At 44.7% G+C, this 20,586-nt stretch overlaps 1 protein-coding gene across 1 annotated transcript in view; it reads left to right on the top strand.

Moving 5' to 3' along the window:
- The window catches only part of L (zinc finger protein Lobe), a 63,404-nt gene that overhangs the window by 11,352 nt on the left and 31,466 nt on the right, over positions 1–20,586 (top strand). Inside the window, exon 5 of the mRNA XM_070657542.1 lies at positions 10,510–10,581. Coding sequence (XP_070513643.1) covers positions 10,510–10,581 — 72 coding nt within the window. The remainder of the gene's footprint in view (positions 1–10,509; positions 10,582–20,586) is intronic.

Genomic DNA, 20,586 nt, shown 5'->3' on the forward strand with positions numbered 1-20,586 from the left:
TTTCCGCCGAAACGTCTCACGGATCTACGTTTTGCCGTTCTCCTATCCATATTATCGTTCGAATGTTTATATACCCTTAAAAATTTTATAACGAGTTACTAATATGTCCGATAGTTGAATACTATATTCTTTTCCTTCTGCCAGAAAGAATATTGTGAAATTCTTAACATTTATTTATCGTATTTTAGTGCGACATAATTATGAAGGTACTTTAAACTAAATACACTCTGAAAATACAGGTCAAAGTCTGCTAAGATATTAGTGCTGAAGTTGTGTTTCACTTTCGAATCCTCAAAGTTCATCGTTCAACTTGGCGAGACGTAATTGACGTGACATACACTTTCGCATGCGCTTTTCGTTAAATTGTTATGCTCAAAATTGGAGGTTTTATTTTAATTTATTTTATTCTTTTTTTTTTCTTTTTTTTTCTGACATTTTTTAGACGTGTTATATGCAATTAGTTTAATAATCGGTTTTGGCAGATCGCGAGGCGGAATAATACATTTACCATTCTAATTTATTTAAGGCAAGGTGATAATTGATGCGCGACACATACACTCTGGTACGACAAGAATTTCTAACGCTTATGACGTGCCACCTAACCATGCGATTATTCCGCCGAGACTTACCTTAGAGATGTATCAATGCATCGATTCCTTCGAAATATTAATTTAATTATTAATAATATACGTACAGACGTATTATACATATATTAAGTACGTTAAAATTTTATTAGCGCCTAATTATTGCCGCTTATTCGCGACGTCGAATGAGTTCTGTCGTTTGAATCGCGAGAGTATATGTCGGCTTTATTTTAATTATTTTGTACGCTAAGGGCGTACCGCTCGACCGTCGGCAAAGGGATGCGGGAGTTGGAAGTTTATATTTGCAGTCGCGTCAGTTTAAACCTTTTTTTTACAATTTATTTCTTCTTAAACGTAACGTAACTTCTGATTTACTTGATTAATGATTGATTCGCGTACAGGTCTCTTATCTGGAGAGAAAATATCTCTCTCCCGCGCTGACGAATCACCGGCGAAAAGTAATGCGAGCTAAATTGTACGGTGCGCGAAACTTTGGCGGTACCCGCCGTGGAAATTGTCGGACGGATAAGCGAAAAGTTGCCGAGCCGCTCTCGTGACAGATTGAAATCTCTGACATTAAGAAAATGGGGGATCTCGAATTCCGATGGGGAAAGCCGCGACAACTTCTCGGGCCCGATGGTGGGTGACGGCCGGCAGGGAAGATTGTAACATCACTCGAAATATTCTTCTCTCTCACGGATTGTCTCGCAGGATATTGTAATAATTGGTATGACGGATTCGTGTAGGTAGATGAAAATTTGTTGGTTAAAAAAAAAAGACTTTGTTACGATAATATATACACAATTTTATTTATATAAGAAAAAGAGAAAAGTAGCTTATTTGAAAGCGTATATGTATTATATAGACACAGAGATACTTGATTTCGTAGAGAGAAGCAAAAAAAAAAATGTAAAAGGAAGAGACGGTTAAAGTGATTCAATGCGTTTTGTGCCTTTGCGTGCTTCTGATTTATAACAAGGTACACAATGTAAAATAATCAACGTAAAATAATCGCATCGAGCGGTCTTGATCTTGACTCCCCTCTGGGAAGCTGGAAAGTCCTGTAGAGTCAGTCGGTACAGCTGCGACCGAGCGGAGGCTGCGGAGGAGGTAAAGAGGACGGGCAAGGGGTTCGGGAGGGCACGCTCCGCGGGTGCGGCGGGGGATTAGGGGGAGAAGAGGGTATATTATGGGGAATGCCAGGGGAATCCCGAGGGACCCTAAGAGCAGCCCTGTGCGCATGCGTCGAGCTGATTAGTTCTCTCCTACCCTCCACCCTGCTCTCCGCTGCCGTCCTCTCCCTCTTTCGCGTTCCCGAGTGCTGGCAGCACCAGAGGAGAGCCAAGTCCCTCGGGACCTGGCCCCGCTGCCTCTTCGCGCCCACCTACCCTCTTCTCCTCTTCGTTGCCTCTCTCTCTTCCTCCTTATCTCGCCCTCTTGCGATTTCTCCCTTTCCCCCGCCCGTTATATCTTCCAGTTTCTCCTCTCTTCGCGGTGCCTTCGCCTTTTTACGTTGTTGCGTCTTATATTCCCGATACCGGCACCCACTAATAAAACTCCCTCGCTCTTTCAGCTCCCTCCTCTCGTATCTGTCTTCATCTCGATTTCTCGCCGTCTCTCTCTTTGTCTGTAGTCTCGTCTCTATCCCGTTTGTCTTTTACTCCGCTTCATTCTCTTTTTCTCTGACACGTTCCTTCTTCTCCTCTTCATCAGGCTTTCCACGTTTTACGTCTTGAGTCTTATTTTCCCGATGCAGCATCCACTAATAAAGCTGTATTTCGCAAACCCCTGTGGCTTTCCCGAAGCATTTTGGGAAAGTCGTGTTTCTATCGCACGTTTATAAAACCACGGTTCCACGTTCGGTCGGATCAATGACGAGTGACTCGCGAGTTAGCCTGCTTTTTTTAAGCAACAAAGAAACGAGCCGACGGTATTTACAACAAAATTTTATAATTCGATATTAGTTGTGACATAAAAATTTATTATGAAGCAAATAACAATTTTAAACAAATTTTGCAATTTTTTAAGATAACAATGTTTATTAACCGCGATTAGCTAGTCTGACGATAAGTTAAAAACGGATCATCTGGCGCGCCGTTCGAGCATCGATTTTTTCCTTTTTCCTTTTTTTTTGTTATTTCCGCATATCCGGGCATTCGTGACGTAGCGAATCTTTGTGACAAGCAGGCAGAAGTCACGAGTCTCAACTGACTCCTGATCCAGAAGCAAGGAGAACTGGCTCTACGTACAATGGCGTTTTCTCGACACGACTGTACTTGGCGATATAAGGGTGTCCCAGGTGACGAGCTGCCTCGGGCCGTGGCGCAGCTCCTACGTATCCCTCGGGACCGACTCCAAGTCCCTCTATCTCTCTCTCTCTCACTCTGCCTCCCGCTTCCCCCGTCGTTACCTTGCCCTCCTCTTACCCTGCCCTCCCTGCGAACCTACACGGCGAATCCTTCGCGTACCTGTGTGTCCTGTATCCTACCCACACTCGCGCGCGTGCCTCACCTCGTGTGCATCGCTCGGATCCAGCGCACACACGCGCGTCCGCGAATGCGAAGGTGCTCGAACACACGCGGGTAATCCGTCTTCTTTTCCCGGTTGCATCCAACGGTATTGTGCGCGCGGTACCGAGAACGTATTTTCGCAGACGCGCGAGCTCTGCCAGTCGGCGCTCGGCGATGCCGGCGAACACGGAAAATATGACACGGTCTCATTATAAACTCGCTCTCCCGGCGCCGCCACTTTCCGCCCCGTACGTAATACGATTGCATCACCGCACAATAAACCCCTGTAGGTGCAGCCGTGCCTCGCCGTAGGATCGCGAAGGCTCGAGTCGGCCTATGCGGCCCACGTTTATTTATACCGACCGTATTGTTTCTCGAGATCAACTTATACAGAGAAAGAGAGAGAGATTGACTTTCGACATAATTTTATTTCAATGTTAAAACGTTTATTTAAAAAATGCAATCTGTAATTATGCGCTTTTCGCGAGCAGGTTTGATGGAGCTTGACTTAACTCGGGAGGGGATCTTCTTTGCGGAAATGTTACTTTTCTGATAAATCCTTTACGCTGCACAAAAAGGCTTTACGAGAAGCGTTCCCAAGTGAAACGGTAATACGAAGTGACACTTCGGTCGCGCTTTAAATTGAACAATCCGCAACGCCGCCGCAGTTTAAGCGACCGGAATGACGAACTTTTCTTTCGAGCGCGAGATTAGCCTGATGTCCCGGAGATTAGTTCGGCGACTGCAATCGCGATTTCTCTCTGGTGACGGATAACCGACAAAGGGCCGCGGAAATACTACCCATTATATATTTCGCGCGAGAACGAGGGTCGAATTGGACCGCGAAAAGGAAGTCGCTTAATAACTACTCGGGCAATAATTCGTGGCACCTGTCGCGAGTATTCTGTTCTACTTTTTCCTTGGTAAAATCTCACGCGAGGAGAAATGTGTCGATACCTCGAATATCTACGTTAATATACAATCCTTTCGTGGCCGAGAACTCATTGCGAAATAATGTTGCAAAAGTATTTCTCATTTTCTTTTTATTTTTTTATTTTTTTTTACGATTTATTTTGAAATTTAATTCAAAGGGTAGAAATATCTGAAATAATATCGTATTTTCAGGATTCGCAGTTTGCTTAGCCGGTATTATTAAATCGGTATTTCGTAAAAGTATTAATTACAGCTAATTACTATTATTATTGTTATTGTTGTTATTAGTGAAATGAAGCGTCGCGATTATATTTGCGAAACACTAAAGTGGCGAACTTTCTCGCGCGGCCGCGAAACGTGTCGCGATACGTTGCGCAGGAAGGGATTTCGTTTCCTCTCGGTCGACGATGACGTTCCAGAAATACGCTGGTGAGCTCTCGCGTCGAAATATGACGAAAGCAGTCGTACTCGGGGTGCCTGGGGACCCGAGGGCCAGCGCGTCGCAACCTAACTTAACTTTCGCGCGAACATACGGTATCGGGTACCGCGCTAACTTTATGCTAATCTTTCCTCCTTAGGCTGTATTCCGGTACTTCGCACAATGAAAACCTGCGTCACGGAGAAACTGGCTTGCCCGATTATTCGTGCTTTCCGTAGCTGAAATTCCGACTCGGCTCGAGTTCGTAAAGATGTACCATTCTCGGAAATACGATAATTTCTTACCTTCGCCACTCCGTCCGGTTGAAATATGCTATTATTTAAACTGGCTTTTCCGCTGGCTAACGACGTTTGTTGAAAGAAATGTAGTAATGTAACAGTAACTTTTAATCATGCCTTTTATTTTATTTGTTTTACTTTTATTGCCCGACTTGCGTATACGTTTATCTTAGAATAAAACGTACATGTGACGCGAGAGAATTAAAAATTGTTTTTTTTTTTTTTTTATTGCATAAAACTATAATATCTTAAGCTTGACTCTTGACAGGCAGCTTAGCGTCGTAACTTGGAGATAACGTTTTTATAGGTTGAAATTTTGCCACGACACCCTCGCGGAGTTCATACCGTGGCCCACGGGATGGACCGTAAAGGGGTGTACACACCTGCGTGCCGTAAACGCGGACGTTACGAGGTCGTAAGCTCTCGCAGAACCAGTTAACCGGGGAATTAGCGCGCCGGCGAACTCGAAATTACGGCGCGTACGCGGCTTTTGACATGCCCGGGAAGGGTGGACCGTGGTGACCCTTGACAAACGCGGCCGCGTTTGTTGCCGAGGGGGCCGCGTATAAATTTCGCCGGGTGGCACGCTTCATTTAAGTGCGCCGGACAGCAGTCGGCATTAAACCCGCCCGCTTGAACTTTAAACTTCATTCGAGATGTTACCGAGAATATAGATGCGTAAGAGATACGTGCTGATCAAAGAAGAAGCTTAAACGCGAAATCCAATCTCGTACGATTAACATGTTATTTTTACTACGCGCTTGCATTTATAAAAAATCGTTGTCGCGACATGTGAATTTTATTTCAACTTCCCTTTTGTGCAAGTTGGTAAAATTATTTTATTCGTAGGAGCAAATATTTTTAATTAAATACAGGCGGGTGCTTTTCGGACACTTATTTGCGTGAACTCGAGTGTATCAAAGTATGCGATAGCACGGATGGAACCATTTGCACTCAGGGTAACAAAAATTCTTTGTACATTTTTATTAAGACGCCTTTAGAATTGTTTAAAACGTCAGGAGTAACGCCGATGGGAAAGAGGTACACTCCAATAGAGACGCAGTGCCAAATTAATTCCTGCAAAGCTGACGTCACGCGCATACATGCACGTATAGCACGTTTGTACGTATGACGTGCGTGTGCACATATATATGTTGCACACACACCCACACACGTGAGCGCACTAGAATACAGGGCTGATAGTCCTGCAACGGCGAAGTACAAGGAACAGCCATCTTTCTCAGAAAGAAATTAAAGTTTTCCCCGAGGTATAGTCTTCTTCTTCGTCTCCCTCCGCCCCCATTCGTCTTTCTCTCTCTCTCTCTCTCTCTCTTCTCTTCTCGTCGCTATCTTAGCCGGCGAGTCTCGGCGTTAGGGCCGGGAAGGTCGAAGGATACTGCCGTAGGGTGGTTGTAGGGTGGCACCGGCTAGCCCATTGCTATTGTTTGTGACGCTCCCCGGGGACAGACCTGCCCTTAACAGTGGCATGTGCCGATGACACTGTACCGGGTGTCCGCGATACTACTCTTGGCTACGTTCTCAATCATTATACTGTTCAAAGAGGAACTCTGCTAATTGCGAACGATCGTTGAATGCAATTATTTAAATAACGTCTTACAGATTCGCTTATAAAAGTGCCACGATTGAGGCAAAGATATTTTTTTTTTTTCTTTTTTCTTTTTTCTTATTAACGCATTTATATGCCTCCGTCTATTTTTAAGCGGAGCATTTTGTGCGACTTGATCGCGTGTATACGCGGACTGGATAGTCACGAATTATGAAAGCTCATTTCACGCGCAGTCATTATGCCACGCCAATGGTCAAAATTAGCTTACGGATACGAGCACGCCGACGGTGTCTATTATTTCCGGGCGAATTAGCCGGTTCAAAAGTCAGCGGCGACGCGGCAACTGCAATTCCATTTTCCAGCGAGAAGGGACCGCACGCTCGCGTTTTATTCCGCCGGCGGTTTCGGTGGTGGCGTCGATGATATCGGGCCGAGACGGCCAATTAAAAACGTATCAGCCGCCCGGCCGGCCGCTTCAAATTTGAGCACCGGCCGAATTGAAGCTCCTGAAAAAAATACAGCTTTCAATTCGCTATCTTGAACAGTCGGGTAAAAGCTCGTCTTAATTGCGCAAACATTCCAGATACGTGGATATCGAAATCTTGATAATTCTGTATTATATTTTATTACAACTTCTCACTTTTTAATGTTAAATTTAGCAGCTGTTGTAACTTTTTATACTTTTTTTTTTTTTAATAAATAGAACAGTTCCAAATATTAAACTAATTACATTACCAGCTATTAAATTTTAGTAATTTAAATTATCACCTTTGCAGACTTTAGTAAAAGAGGTCTTAATAAGAAAAACTATAACAATATATAATAAGGCATACACATGATTCACGCGAAGATAGAATTCAGCATATCTCGTTAATGAAGCAAATATAAATTATAGGGTCAGCTTACCATAATAATTTGCATTGTCACGTGACGCTTTTGCTCTCCCAATCTAGGGGTCGGCGCTTAATTGGGCTGTCATTATGACGCCTTATGGGACGCAGGACTCGATTTAAATTACGTAAAACGATAACGCGGCGTTAATGATAAAACGACGACACGTGGAATCTACAAATTATTATCACTTTTATTTTCTACACAAATTGAATTCAGGACACCACGAAAAGCACCGAAAGTATGACTTTGAAGACCATTTTTGACCGTTCGCGTTTGCGTTATATTATTCGAAGTTCAAATGTGAAAAACCACTTATTCGAGCGTCGATACGTCGCGGTCGGTATTTTCAAAGTATTTTTAATATTTTATTTTCGATGTCAGCCACTCGGAAAATACATTCGACGCTCCGTTCAAGTGTCACGCGGCATCTTTTTCCCCCGTTGTCTTCCGGACGGGATCCAATTCCAGTGAAATGAGAACCATGGCCGTGAGAGCCACTGGCGCAATCCCGCGGGACCACTGGGAGCAGTGGGAAGCCTCTGTACCCGTGCTGGGGCTATACCGGGCTACGCCGTGGAGAGGGCGCTCCCCAAGGAGGTAATTACCCTCCCTGCCGCCGCCCGACCACCCACAAGCCATCGCAACTTCAACTCCTGCTGGAGTTACATGCTAATACAAAACCAAAACCGGTTCCCAACAGCTTTGCTCGCCGTCCGTCGAATTCCCAAAATTCATATACATACCCGTACGTGTGTACGTGCACGTACGTGCACGCGTACACACAATCATCGGCGGCCGTGCGCGAGCGCGTGAAAAATGATGCTGGACGTCACGGCGCACAATCGATCCCCCAGTATTTACGCGTAATATCTGACTGACGGCTCGTTTAATGTGTGTCGCATCGCGCAGAAATTGCGGTTTCTTTTTCTTTCTTTCTTTGTTTTTTTTTTTTTTTTTTACGACTTAAACTATTGCTTACCGCGAAGAAAATCACGTTGAAAAACCTGCTACAACTCATTAAAAGAATTTCTGTATGCCGCGCAACATTGAGGTATCGTAGCGCCTGCATAAGCTTCCGCACACCGGGAGCTGGCGAAAAACGCAAAAATGCATACGCTGCTTTAAACATAAAAGCGCCAGGATTAATTTTGCATCTAAGGATAATAAAATAATAAATACGTGACAACTGGAAATTAGCGCGTAGCGAATTACACACACTGGCGCTCTCGCGTTTTAACTCCTTTCCTGAAAAAGAGAACGACAATGATTATTTCCGCAAAAGGAACATTCCCCGTGTATTCCTCCCTTCCCTTTGAATTTTTCCGTGTCCCGTTTCACGTAGAGGGAAGTCTCTCAAAGTTTGTTTTTTTTCCAGTAAAAAAAAAAAAAACCCTTTTATATTCCATCTGAAATTTTTATTTTATATCTCGTACCGCGGCAAATTCGTTTTTTAATTGGCAAATTTATTTGTTGCGTTTCGTGCGCGCCAACTGAAACGCCAATGATACAAGAATATTACGATTTTACGTTCGTAGCACGCGTGTCACTCGATTCCGTGCGAAATGCCAGGCGTAATGGCTCGATTTAGGTATCGGATGACGATGATATCGGAACGATTTTGGGAACGGAAGAGGCGAACGCGCGGTTTCCCGTGCAGCTCGCGGTGCAAATTAAATATTCGATGTACAATCTAGGACGCCGCAAAAATTCGCGATTGCGTGCCTAGAAACGAATAGAGAGAAGGAAAGAGAGAGAGAGAGAGAGAGAGAGAGAGAGAGAGAGAGAGAAAAAAAAAAGATAGAAAAGAAGACTCCTTTTTTTTTTTCTCTTTTTTTTCGGCTTGCTCAATGCATTTCGGTAACAACGACGAACTGATTACCAACGCGGCGTCCCAAGCGTGCAGCCTTGGAACTCCCAAAAGTCATACTCGTAAAAAAAAGGGACTATTGTGCACCGCGGACTTCCGGGTTATTTATACGAGTTATCTCGTCCCCGAAGCACCGCGAACCGCGCGCGCCGCTGCGCCGCAGTTGCAGCTGCAATGTTCGCGCCGTGACTTACGAGCGATGATAATTCCAGCAGCTTGAGTGCCGCGGCTTTTCGTTCCACCGCGGTCTTAACGTTTTATTCCGCCGCGGTTCCTCGGTATCGCCTTATCAGGGAGAACTCGCGTTGCAGGGTCTGCGCGAAACAGGAATTAACCAAGGATTGCGACTCCTAAGTGTCTTTAGGAGATTCAGTTGTTGATCCCGACGCGATATTACTGCGACTATATTTCGCACTGAGAAAAATACGCCCTGCAATCTCTCTCTCTCTCTCTCTCTCTCTCTTCGTGTTTCATATTTCCCATAAATATATGATTTTTCTATTTAAATAGTTAAGGGATACTCGGGGAACGAGATTAATGTACGGAAAATTTAAGACGCCGCAAATATATTCCGTCGTCGCGTAATAAAAAGACGCGGCAAACTACATAAACTGACGAGTCCACCTCGCTACGGGTATCATCGCCAATATCGTGAAGACGTGCGATGGAATTTTTTTTTCTTGTCGCATCGAGACGGACCGTAAAGTTCGATTATCGATGCGAACCAGCGCGCGTTGGCCGCCGCGGTTGTTTCCCGCAAAGTTGTGCTTAAAGTCGCGCGTATTCCGATGGGAAATTTGAATTTTGGCCGGTCTTCCGGCCACATACGGACTGTGTGCTTGTGTACGAGCTCGAGCCCGAGCGCGCGGATATGTCGGTCCAAGGCGGTTCGGTCTCCTATGCGCAGGAATGGGCTGTGGGAGCCAATATCACCGGGGTATGGCTCCCGTGGGATCACCGCGCGCCGCTCTTTTCCACCCTTTCCCGTATTATTCGCGTCCGCGCGCAAGCGGCATCATCTGCGGCGCAGGCATAGGCCGCGGCGCGGCGTATCTCCGAGCTCGTTCCGCTCGATCGCCTGAAATCCCATGAAATTTCAATGCGGAATCCCTATTAAGGGCCTGGCCGGGTCGCCGCCGCGCGGATCTCGGCATTGGGCTAGACGGGTCTTGCGATATGCAGCGAGAATGATGTAATCGCCCGCAAAGACACCCCCGTCAAATCCGAAGCTTAATTCTTAAAGCGAGCTCTTGGAGATTGAAATTTGCCCAGTCTCGTAGAAAGAGCGCGCCGTTCGTATCTCGAATAGGAACTATCTGCGAAAAAAAATTCTTCTTATTATTAATTTATTATTTTATTAATTTATTGTTAGCTTATTATTAATTTATATATTAACAATTTTAGACTTTGTACTAATCGGGTTTTCTGTTGTTTCAGATTATCTGCAGGACGGCGGATCGACTTCTGTCCAGGGCCCGGATCTAGAAAATCAAAATAGTCTCGACAGCGGTGAGTAACATTTATTATTAAGCTTGTTAAACAGTTGATGGAATGTGCGACTTTTTTAAAATAATTTATTTAAGATGTAATTAGGATATTTATTTCAATTGAAACATTCAGCTTTAATTGTCTTTGCGTTTTAAAAAGATTGACTCGCGTTTAGGGTCGCGTAGATCTAAATAAAGACGATGTTCGGCGATCCGTAGATCCTAATAGGCGTTTTATCATGCGATAAAAAGGGGTTGCTACCCTTCGCGTTGGAGATTGCTCGTTTTGACTGGCAGGAAATTCGTAAGGTGGATAAGGTTCTCAAATAGTGGGTTCGAGGTGAAAGGATTTAGGAAGACTTTGCTAGAAACTTTGAATTACAGCATTCGAACGAGGTCTCGAACAGAAGAGGTTCCCGGTTCGATGTCGAAGGGATAAGTACAAAGTAGAATTGACCTCAGAGGGAAACCGTCGCTTTTATGCTCGAAGGGCCTGAGAGTTGCTTCGAAACAACGTCGATGCATTTAGGTCGAAGTGTTTTCAATATATTCAATTCTCTTTGCGAATATTTCAACTAACATAAGATCGAAAGCTCCGACTCAACGGCGGCTTGACCCATTTTTACAACGATTTCTGAAAGTCAATGCAAATTTAATTTTCACTTGAGTAATCGAAAATATGCTTATTAAAATATTTTATTAATTGTTTCGCGCATACACGTATTTTCTATCGATGGAAAACGTAAATGACGCGATAATGCAAAATTTTGAATAGGGGAAACCACATTTTCCCACAGCTTAGCGACGAATAGGTAATGCTTTCACCTACCTTCTCGGTGCGTGAGTCACGGACACAATGGTTTCCATGCATTCGACATATGCTCTCTGTAATTCGATTACCTTGTAACAGCCAAAGCTTTGGTAAGGGATGGTGGGATTGAGCCGACTTAAGTTGACTAATCTCTCGTCGGTTCCATGGCACGGGTAGACTACTTCGGTAGATAAATCCGTGAGACGCTATGCGAGGCCAATTATTATTAACAAGTACCACGTTTCTTTTTTTTTTCTTTTTTAATTATTTTTTAAGAAAATTTCCGAATTAAAATACGCACGTATTTCCGGCTTAAAAAATTTACGTGAAAAATAAGCTGAAATTTGAATACTTTTATAATAAAAAATAATTTTTTTTTATACAACACACATAATGATATAAAAATAATTTTACGGACGCGAGACTTGTCGACCGGCTGACCCAACCGCTCGGTTCCCCGATGACTACGCAATAATTGGGAGATTACCGCTTTCCTAATGGTTAACGGAGTTTCCGCGAATTCGACATACGCTTATGTACGCGGTGATTCGATTAGCACGGAGTAACAGAGGGATTGAGCTCGAGTTTGAGACGAACTAGCGAGGTTGCCCGGCCCTGCTCGGGCTTGGCGAAAGGGAGGTCGCCAAAGGGGGTTGGGGGTCGGCTTGGCCAGCTCGGCCAGCTTGGCCGACGGCTAGCCAGCTAGCTAACGCACTCCTGGGAAGACGTAAATGTGTCCCTTTAGTGCCAGCTTCCGTTCTGCGATACGTCCACCAAAGGGCTCGACTGCCTCCTCTTTCTCTCTCCATCTCTCTTCGCTGGCTCTTTGTACCTATCTCCCATTCTCTATCTCTCTGTGGCGTCAAGCATGTTTCAAGATCTATTGACGCACCAGCGTTCGTTTCGCCGTGGAATTTGTGCGATCGTTCGTTTCCTCGATACTGATCGAAGCGTCGCGACTCTCGCTGAGAAACTTTACGTGAAAGAAGCTTTTTAATTCGAAACATATTAATGAAAAGAAATAAAAAATGCGTACGCGATTGCAAGGTATTATTTGAGAATTTTAGACACGAGCGATTTATATAATTTGCGCCTAATTATTATTCACGTCTGATCGACGGTGTCTGTAAGAACGGCAATTTGTCTGTAAGAAGCCAAGTGACGTGCAGCGTTCGTTTCTTTTCGACGTTTATCGCGTGGTAACAAATAGATATACTAATTTAACAAGCTATGCACAAGTTTAACGGCAAATTGAACGTAAGCGGTGCACAAAGTAAGCCTCGCAAATTGCTGCGGCCGCGGCATTTTCTTTTTCTCCTTCGCCGTGCTTTCTCCTGCGCCAGGTTTAAATCGGGATAAATTCGTATAGCACACAAAGGGAATGTATAGTAGACGTTGCTATGTGCAGTATGAAAGGACTAGATTTAACGGCGGTTACTAGACGCTGCCGCTCGTACGGGTGGCAGTAGTAGTTTGTACTTACAGATGCGCAAGCCGAGCTCGTCGGACTAGCAAACACTTAATTAACCCTTCAAGTTCGCTTTCGAGCATCTTTCAGGCTGTCTCTTTCTCTCACAGCGTCTCGACTACATCTGACATGAAAATAGGGCCCCGCCGAGAACAGTAACGTCCGCCAAAATTTATTAAGAATTACTAGTTTACAGAAATTGCTGGATATGCACGAAAAAAAAAATAAGAATGGTAGCGTCTCGCGATAGATTGAAAGCCAAATAAAAAAAAAAAAAAAAAAAGATAGTCTTACAAAGTCGAAGCACGCTCGAGGATTGCCTAGAATTAAAACGAAGTCGTTTTCAACCCTTTGCAACCGCACTTCTAAGGGCGGCTTATCACCGCGAGAAGAAAGAGGAAAAGCGTGAGAGTAGCTCGGCATCTGTAAGAGCCCGTCGTGGACAAGTTTGGGCTTTCCGTCCCGGCGGGCATTCTCGGATTCGCAGAGATCCCAATCTCTTAGGCGGGCCGCATCTCTTTTCGGTTCCAGTCAGTCAGTCACTCGATCCCACCTTATTCCACCCTTCTTCTACACCCATCTTCGTGGGCCACCCTCCCCCGCCCTTCCACCCTCTATGCTCTGGAGACCCATTGCAACTTTAAGCGCCTCGCATTACGGGCGTTCGACTCGCTTCTCTCGTTTCGGGCTTTGCCCGAGGCTCGCCCCCTCTTTCTTTCTCGTGTGCTCTTAATTTAGCCATCTACAACCCTCCCCCGGTCCGCGACTCCCGCGGGCTCTTCGAATTCATTTCAGATGTTTATCTTAGGCGGAAAGAGAATCGGATTCGAAAACGGATTAAGCTAGGACGATCGCGCGAGTTACGTTCGTTCAGATCGAGGTCCTGTCTCAAATCACAGCCGGTTTGTGCGTAATATTAGGGTACTTTAAACAAATGGGATTTCGACATTTGAATAGAAATGAATGATGGATGCAAGTAGAAAAATATAGTTGCGGGCAGATACGTTCCGTCAGTAAAATGCTCGATACGTGTATACGTATGTTATTAATGGTAATAATATCGCTGTAATGTGTGTAATCAATGTTGCTCAAATTGAGCTGGATATTATTTTAATAACAGCGCCCGGGCAAATAATTGCGATTTTACTTGTTTCGTTAACTGATCAATTATTGAAAGTTTGAAATGAGATAAATAATTAATAATTCACGAGTAAATGAATTACACAACGAATCGATTAATGGAACTGCATACTTTAAATTGCAATTAGTCAATCGTAATTAATTCGTAATCAGTCAATGGAGTCCTTTTCAATCATGCGGGATTTTCGAGCGGTAGGACTACGCGTAACGCGAATGAATATCATAATTTCTCACACGTTTTCGCATTAATCGAGAGCTGCGTTTTAGATTGCGTGCACCAAACGCAGATTGCAGCTACCTCAGTTGATACGCTGAAAATTTTACGCATGTCCGTCTTTGAATCCCAAACGAGCCCCGAGGCTCATCGTTCATTATTTGACGAGAGCGTAGTCTATCTTCGCCGCGGCGTCTTAAAAAAAAAATTAAAACAAATTATGAGATCGCCGAATGGATCGCCAAGTGAGGCCAAAATATAGCAAGCGTTTAATTATTACCGGTAGCGGTTTAAACGTCCCGTCGTGACTCGCTGTCATTCGAAAACGTATGAGAGTAACAAGGCGACGAAGTCGACGTGTGTGTAGCCGCGCACCTTGCCGAAACCGCGGCACGGTGCCTTTAATTGACAGCGTCGCAGGGTGGAAATTGTGTCAGTCGCGCGGGCGCGAACGGATGTGATATCGATCGAAGCGCATCGCGCGCGGCGATGATCGCGCCGGTTAATTTCGTCCGCAGACGAGATTCGTTGCCTGTCCGCCGGCGTGATGCCCGCTGGTCGGTGCGACGGTTCGGTAATTAGCACGGACGGACGTGGACACGGACGGGCACTTTAAATGTCCGCCTCCACGGGCAACGCCGCGTCGGCTTAACTCACTTATTATTTAATAAACTTCGGAAGTTTCACAGGCGCGCGTACACAGCCGCGCCGACAATCGGCCGAATCTCAAATGCAACCTGGGTCGTCGCCCCCGACGCGGCGCATCATATTTAAATGGTTCGTTTATACGCGTCCTCCCTTTTTTTTTTTTTTCTTTTTTTATTATCCAGAGTATTCGCGATCTCCTTAACATCGGTTTGTTTTATTCATTTTAAAAGAAAACTTTTACGAGCTGCAAAAGTTGCGCTTGCATCATAGTTATAAACCTTGCAGGCATCTGCAAAAAAAAGAAGAAGAAAATTATTTATCTTGACAGATGAATATTCGCGTTTGACGTTGAGAAACGTTGTTCTTCTTTTGAAAAGACTTTTCGAGGCGAAGTAGACATTTCGTAAAAATATAATTAAAATGTATAATATTAAAATTTGATAGCAATTATTTCTATGGGCTGCAACTCGCAGTTTTGACATTTTTGAATATTGCGTTCGTTTATTCGTCTTTCATGTGTTAATTATTATTTCTATAATTATTTCTGAATAACATAACAGTTATCTCTAGATTTTTTAACTTTTATCGACTGGCGGTAGAATCGATTCTTCTTTGAAGTGTAGTACACTACCGCTGTAGCGTTACTTGTCCAACGAACACGCTTTTCAGAAATGTATAAAATAAAAGATAAAATTTATATTATTTTTTTACACACATATTGCTAGAAAGAAAAAAAAAAGAAACGCTAAAAATAATTTTTTATCCTTAACAGATATCTGCGAAATACTTTCTTATTATTTATTATTTTATTTGCGATAATAACTTTATAATATAAAATTTTATTTTGTTATAAAAAAAGTAATTAAAATTTAAAACAAAGTAACAGTGAAAAGAAAAAAAAAGAAAATCAGACTGTCAATGCTTCTCATCGAATCCTTCGTTCGCACTTGGTCGTTCCGAAAAGAAAGGGTCATTAGGCACGCTCATTACATCTCTTACAGAATTAACACTCGTGCTTCACGCCCCCTTCCTTCCGCTCCGCGACCTTCGAACGTTCATAGCTTCCGCGTTTGATGCTAATAAAATAATAAATGCACGTTGTAGAGAAGAGGAAAAGGTGTTGAGAGGATTCGGAAAGGCGAAAAGAGGCGACGACGCACATTTTGCACCTGCTGGGTGGAAGACCCGACGCCCTCTTTTACTTCTTCTCTTCTTTTACTTCCTCTTTTCTCCTCTTTTACATCTCGCTCGCCTTCCTTTCCCCACCAGGCCCGCCTTTTACACCCCCTTACAATGCCTCGGCGTGCATTACATACAACTCGGTTATTTCTCCAGGGAGTTTTCTCACGTGAATGCCGCGAGAGCACGCACATTTACTCGCGCGTGTGTGCGACCGTGCTCACGCACACCGATCCGCGCGGGAACTTGGCCCCTCTTCCCCTCCCCAAAGGGGCAGAAAAGGGAACCTGCGAGAATCTCACGCAGAAATTTCGTTTGCTACCGCCGGATTAGCTTTTGGGAATTATTAATTTTCGAGGGTAGCCGCGAATGCCTCCCTGTCAGAAATGAGCGATAAAAAAAGGAAAAGATTAATGAAGTAACGCGAGCGCACCGGCGCAAATTATCTGATATCATCGCGGGTTAGCGCCGGTACTCGAAACGCGCTCGACAAATTGTAAAAGTGTCACACTCTGCGATAAAATAATAGAAGACGAGAATAGAATAGAAATGTGGTGAAGAATGTGTTCAGTTTTTTTATTATTATTATTTTTTTAATTGTATTTGTTATTACGCAATCTCAAAATCAAGTTCTCTTCTTGAGTCTAGAAAAATTTTTTTTTTAATCTTTAATTATACCGCGACATTATACCCTATCTCATGCATATATTCCATGTGTAGCGCCCTGTTTAATCTAAATTCCATTATTCTTCGGCAGCGATGTATCGATATTTCTCATTCGAATCTCGCTGCGGAGGCGACCCTACGTGGGCGACCCATGTAGAATCCATGTTATCGGGAATGTGTTGGCGATGGTTCCTTACGATAGAACAAGGATGACAAGGATGGCAAGCGGCGGCTGCAGAGCAGTGTAGCGATCCCCTTGCCTCTCTTTTTGTTCACTTCTTTAAACACACACGCGCGAGCGCTCACGTACACACACCCGCACGACACCCGCGGGAATTTGGGCGAAAACTTTTGCCAGGCCGCCCGAAGGTGGCGGAATTCTTACGACGGGGGAAAAGTTTGAGCCGGGCAACTCAGCAGCGTACTTTACCACTCGGCGATTCCGCGTTATCGCCCGGCTTCGCCGACGCTTATCGCGCCTCGTCGAGAGAACGTCGGGCAGCTCGGGCGGGCACGTTGATGCAGTTTGCTTGTTCTCTCTAATTTTGGATCAGTAATGCAAGATGTGATGCGACAGCGTGACCTAGCTTCTTCTCTATGTCACATAGTGCACGCGTCCGGAGCGTACGTTTCGCTCATCGGGTCTCTCAACGCATCGCGGGCCGAATTGGAAAGCGGCACGGAGGCCTAATGAACGCCGGCGTTTCGGGCTTGCATGCCGAGCTGTCGTGCGTGGCAGGACAACGAGCACGGCGCTGTTAAATTAATCCGGGCGAAGCCGAGTGCCCAGTAATCATCATTACCCCGACCCGGGCGTACGGATTATTATGTTTTCCGCTCGCCCTGCGGCCACCGTTTTCGACGACGTTTCCCTCCACCGGCGCTCGTTACGTCTTCGTGTCCGCACGCGCCGCGTAAGACAATCACCCACACACGAGACTGAATGAAAATCAATCGCAATATTGCTTTACCAGCAGCGATATTTAATATCGGCGGGTTATGAAAGTTTCGAATCGAAATTAAATATCAAATGTATTCGAGAATTTATCTCACGTCGAAGTGATCCGTTGAAGGAAACAGAAATCCGACGAAAATTTATCGGGCTGGGATTAATTAAACGTAATTATAACAGGGAAAGAATATGAGATCGCAGCCTCTCTCGTTCTCTCTCGCTTATCGTAGGCGACCTCGCGCACGCCGCGAAAAGCGAAATACAAGGCGGACCTTAGGACAGATGGACGTTCCGTACGGACGTTCCGCGCACAGGAATGTCCTGTGCGATAAAATCTACCGACCTGCACCTCCGGCTTCTTGGCAGAAAAAGGACACCGACCGCGGCGGTAAGGCTCTCCGTGGCCAGCCAGCCGCGTTCCTGCGTACTGAAACAAATAGATACGCGAGAACGATCGCTCTCGATTGCGCGCCGATGGACCGTAGATTAATGCGAGCGATAAGAAGTTTAATCGGAACATTTAGTTCCGGCGCTACCGCGCCGGCTATAATTAACCGCGCATGTCCCTCGATGTCCTCGCGATGAAAACGCGAACGATGAACTTGAGACGACCGTGCCGAATATATCTCTGATAAGCAGGATGATTTATATGTCTCACATGCGCGAGGATGACAGGCCGCAATAAAGAGCTTTAAATCTTTGTTACAGATTAAGGAGCTCGAATCGATGCGGGTTTTTTTTTCAATAAGTTTAACGTACGTTTTTATTTATTTCACAACGCGAGGATTTTCTATTAGAACAAGATCTTAGAACTTATTTCGACTATTAGATTTAATGAAAGGAAATGATACAATTTCGTGATCTACGTTGAACGGTAACGAATGGATCTCGCGGAGACGCGATTTGACGACAACGAGTTCACGGAATGCACGTCGGTCAGCCTCGCGGCGAGGATTTCAAATGAAAATTCCACGGAGATAATGCGCTCGGCGCTTCTCAGCTCGGCGGCATTTAGGGGCTTAGAACGTATAGGTGCAATATAACTTTCAAGTACTCCGCATAGCATTAGGCATATCCTTTTACTATTCTCGCGAAACCAACCGCAAATCTCACCTCGGCAATCCTCTTCTCTTTCTCCTTCGCGAGAACAGAATTGCAAAGCGCAAAGACATCGTTCCCCTCTCTCACTTCCGTTCTTGGACCGAGCGGCGTGCACTTCCGTGCCATTACGTTACCGTATTATTATTTTTTCTTTTTTTTCTTTTTTTTTTTTTCGCTGGTTGGTCGCCTATTTTCGCCCGCTCGCATAAGCCCGTAATGGTAGCTTATTTTCTTTTTTAATCCCCCTGTCAACCCCTTTTTAGCGCATTATCCACTCGACAATGTTCGGGCACAAAGTGTCCGAAAGCGTGCGCGCGAATATACACAATTCAAGTCTGAAACTAATTTAATTTTCTATCTTGCGTATAACAGGCCGTTTTTCACATTTGAAAACCGCTACATAAGCAGGGCTGGTTATTTTTTTCTTCTCTCTATTTTTTTTTTTTTTTTTTTATATATAACAGTCCCCGAAGAAGTCGCATTTAACTTGTAATCGCACTTTACGCTAAGCTCTTGTATCCCAACAACAGTTTTCATTCAGCAATAATGCGAAAAATTTTCAAGGCACGCTCCGTCCATTAATTGCGACGTATTCGCGCATCCTTATTGCACGTTAGAAGTGCATTTACGGTATAAGAAAATTATGCAAATTAACAGTACTATAAATTCTGAATGACTTGGTGAAATATTTTTTTACCTAATATTAATTTCAATAATTATGTATATTTGTGAGTGCGGAAATAAAACTCCGAAGGTATTCAATAAGTAGGAAACGTTTATTTTAGATAATTTTTTATATTACAATTACAAAACTGTAATAGGTAATTTTGTGCGGCACAGTCTTAAGTTTTCAAAACGCTTCTGCGCCTATGGGCACGTATCTTGAAATGGTTGTGGTTAGCTGAAGGAAGGTCGAGATGGTTGGCGCCCATCCGATCAGCCGGTCGGAGGAGAGATGACGGTAGAATGTCACGTGTAAAGCACGCCACGTGAGCTTCTGTAGAAGCTGGCCGCGTCGCGCGGTATAAATAAAGCCGTGTCCAATTAGTATTTAGGACCGACCCAGATAGAATCTACCACGTTCATCTCGTTCGACGATCCCATCGGCCGAGATTCTACGCTGCGTCTTTGCTTCGTTCTATTCTGAGTCTATTGGTGATCTTCGCGCTCGAAGAAGGAGCCTAGGTGCGACTCGATTTTTTTTTTAGCGACAGTTTATTGCACGCCGATTCTTCGACGTCGTGATTATCAGAGGCAGGATTGTTATTCCGTTAGAATGAAATTTCTTATCCGCATTCGAACGCGCGGCGCACGTTGGGTGTAAGTCTCGTCTCGTCCCGTCTCGCTGTTCCGCGCGCCGTTTAATTGTCGGGTCTTGGGCAATTGCGGTTTCAGGGCAGTTGAGACAAGGATCGAAGCAATTTGCCCTTTCGGTCGCGGGGCACGGGCCGAGGTGGATGAGGTTGAGAAAAAGGCGCGCGTTGCGCAGTAACTGGCGTATATTCTCCATCCGGAGCCTCCTCGCGATGCGCCGCGCACATGCATGCTCGGCGTTATGCGCGTTCGCCCACGTGTCGACCGCAGAGAAACGCTTACGGCTAATTGAATTCGCGTTACCTGACGAGAAAACTTTGGCGGAACGACGCGCGGCTGCCTCGGAGAAGGCAGTAAAGCAGTCTCGAAACGCGATGCGACCGGATGCGCGTAGATAAGCTCGCTGCCGACGCGGCGATTCGACATTTCAACCACGATTTACGTACGTATGAGCATCGAACTGGCCATAATGTTGCACATTTTTATCCATTACTTGTTCGAAATATCGTCATTAAATGTAATTAATTTTCTCAC

Source organism: Cardiocondyla obscurior, linkage group LG06 (genome assembly GCF_019399895.1).
Source record: "Cardiocondyla obscurior isolate alpha-2009 linkage group LG06, Cobs3.1, whole genome shotgun sequence".
Classification (NCBI taxonomy): Eukaryota; Metazoa; Arthropoda; class Insecta; order Hymenoptera; family Formicidae; genus Cardiocondyla; species Cardiocondyla obscurior.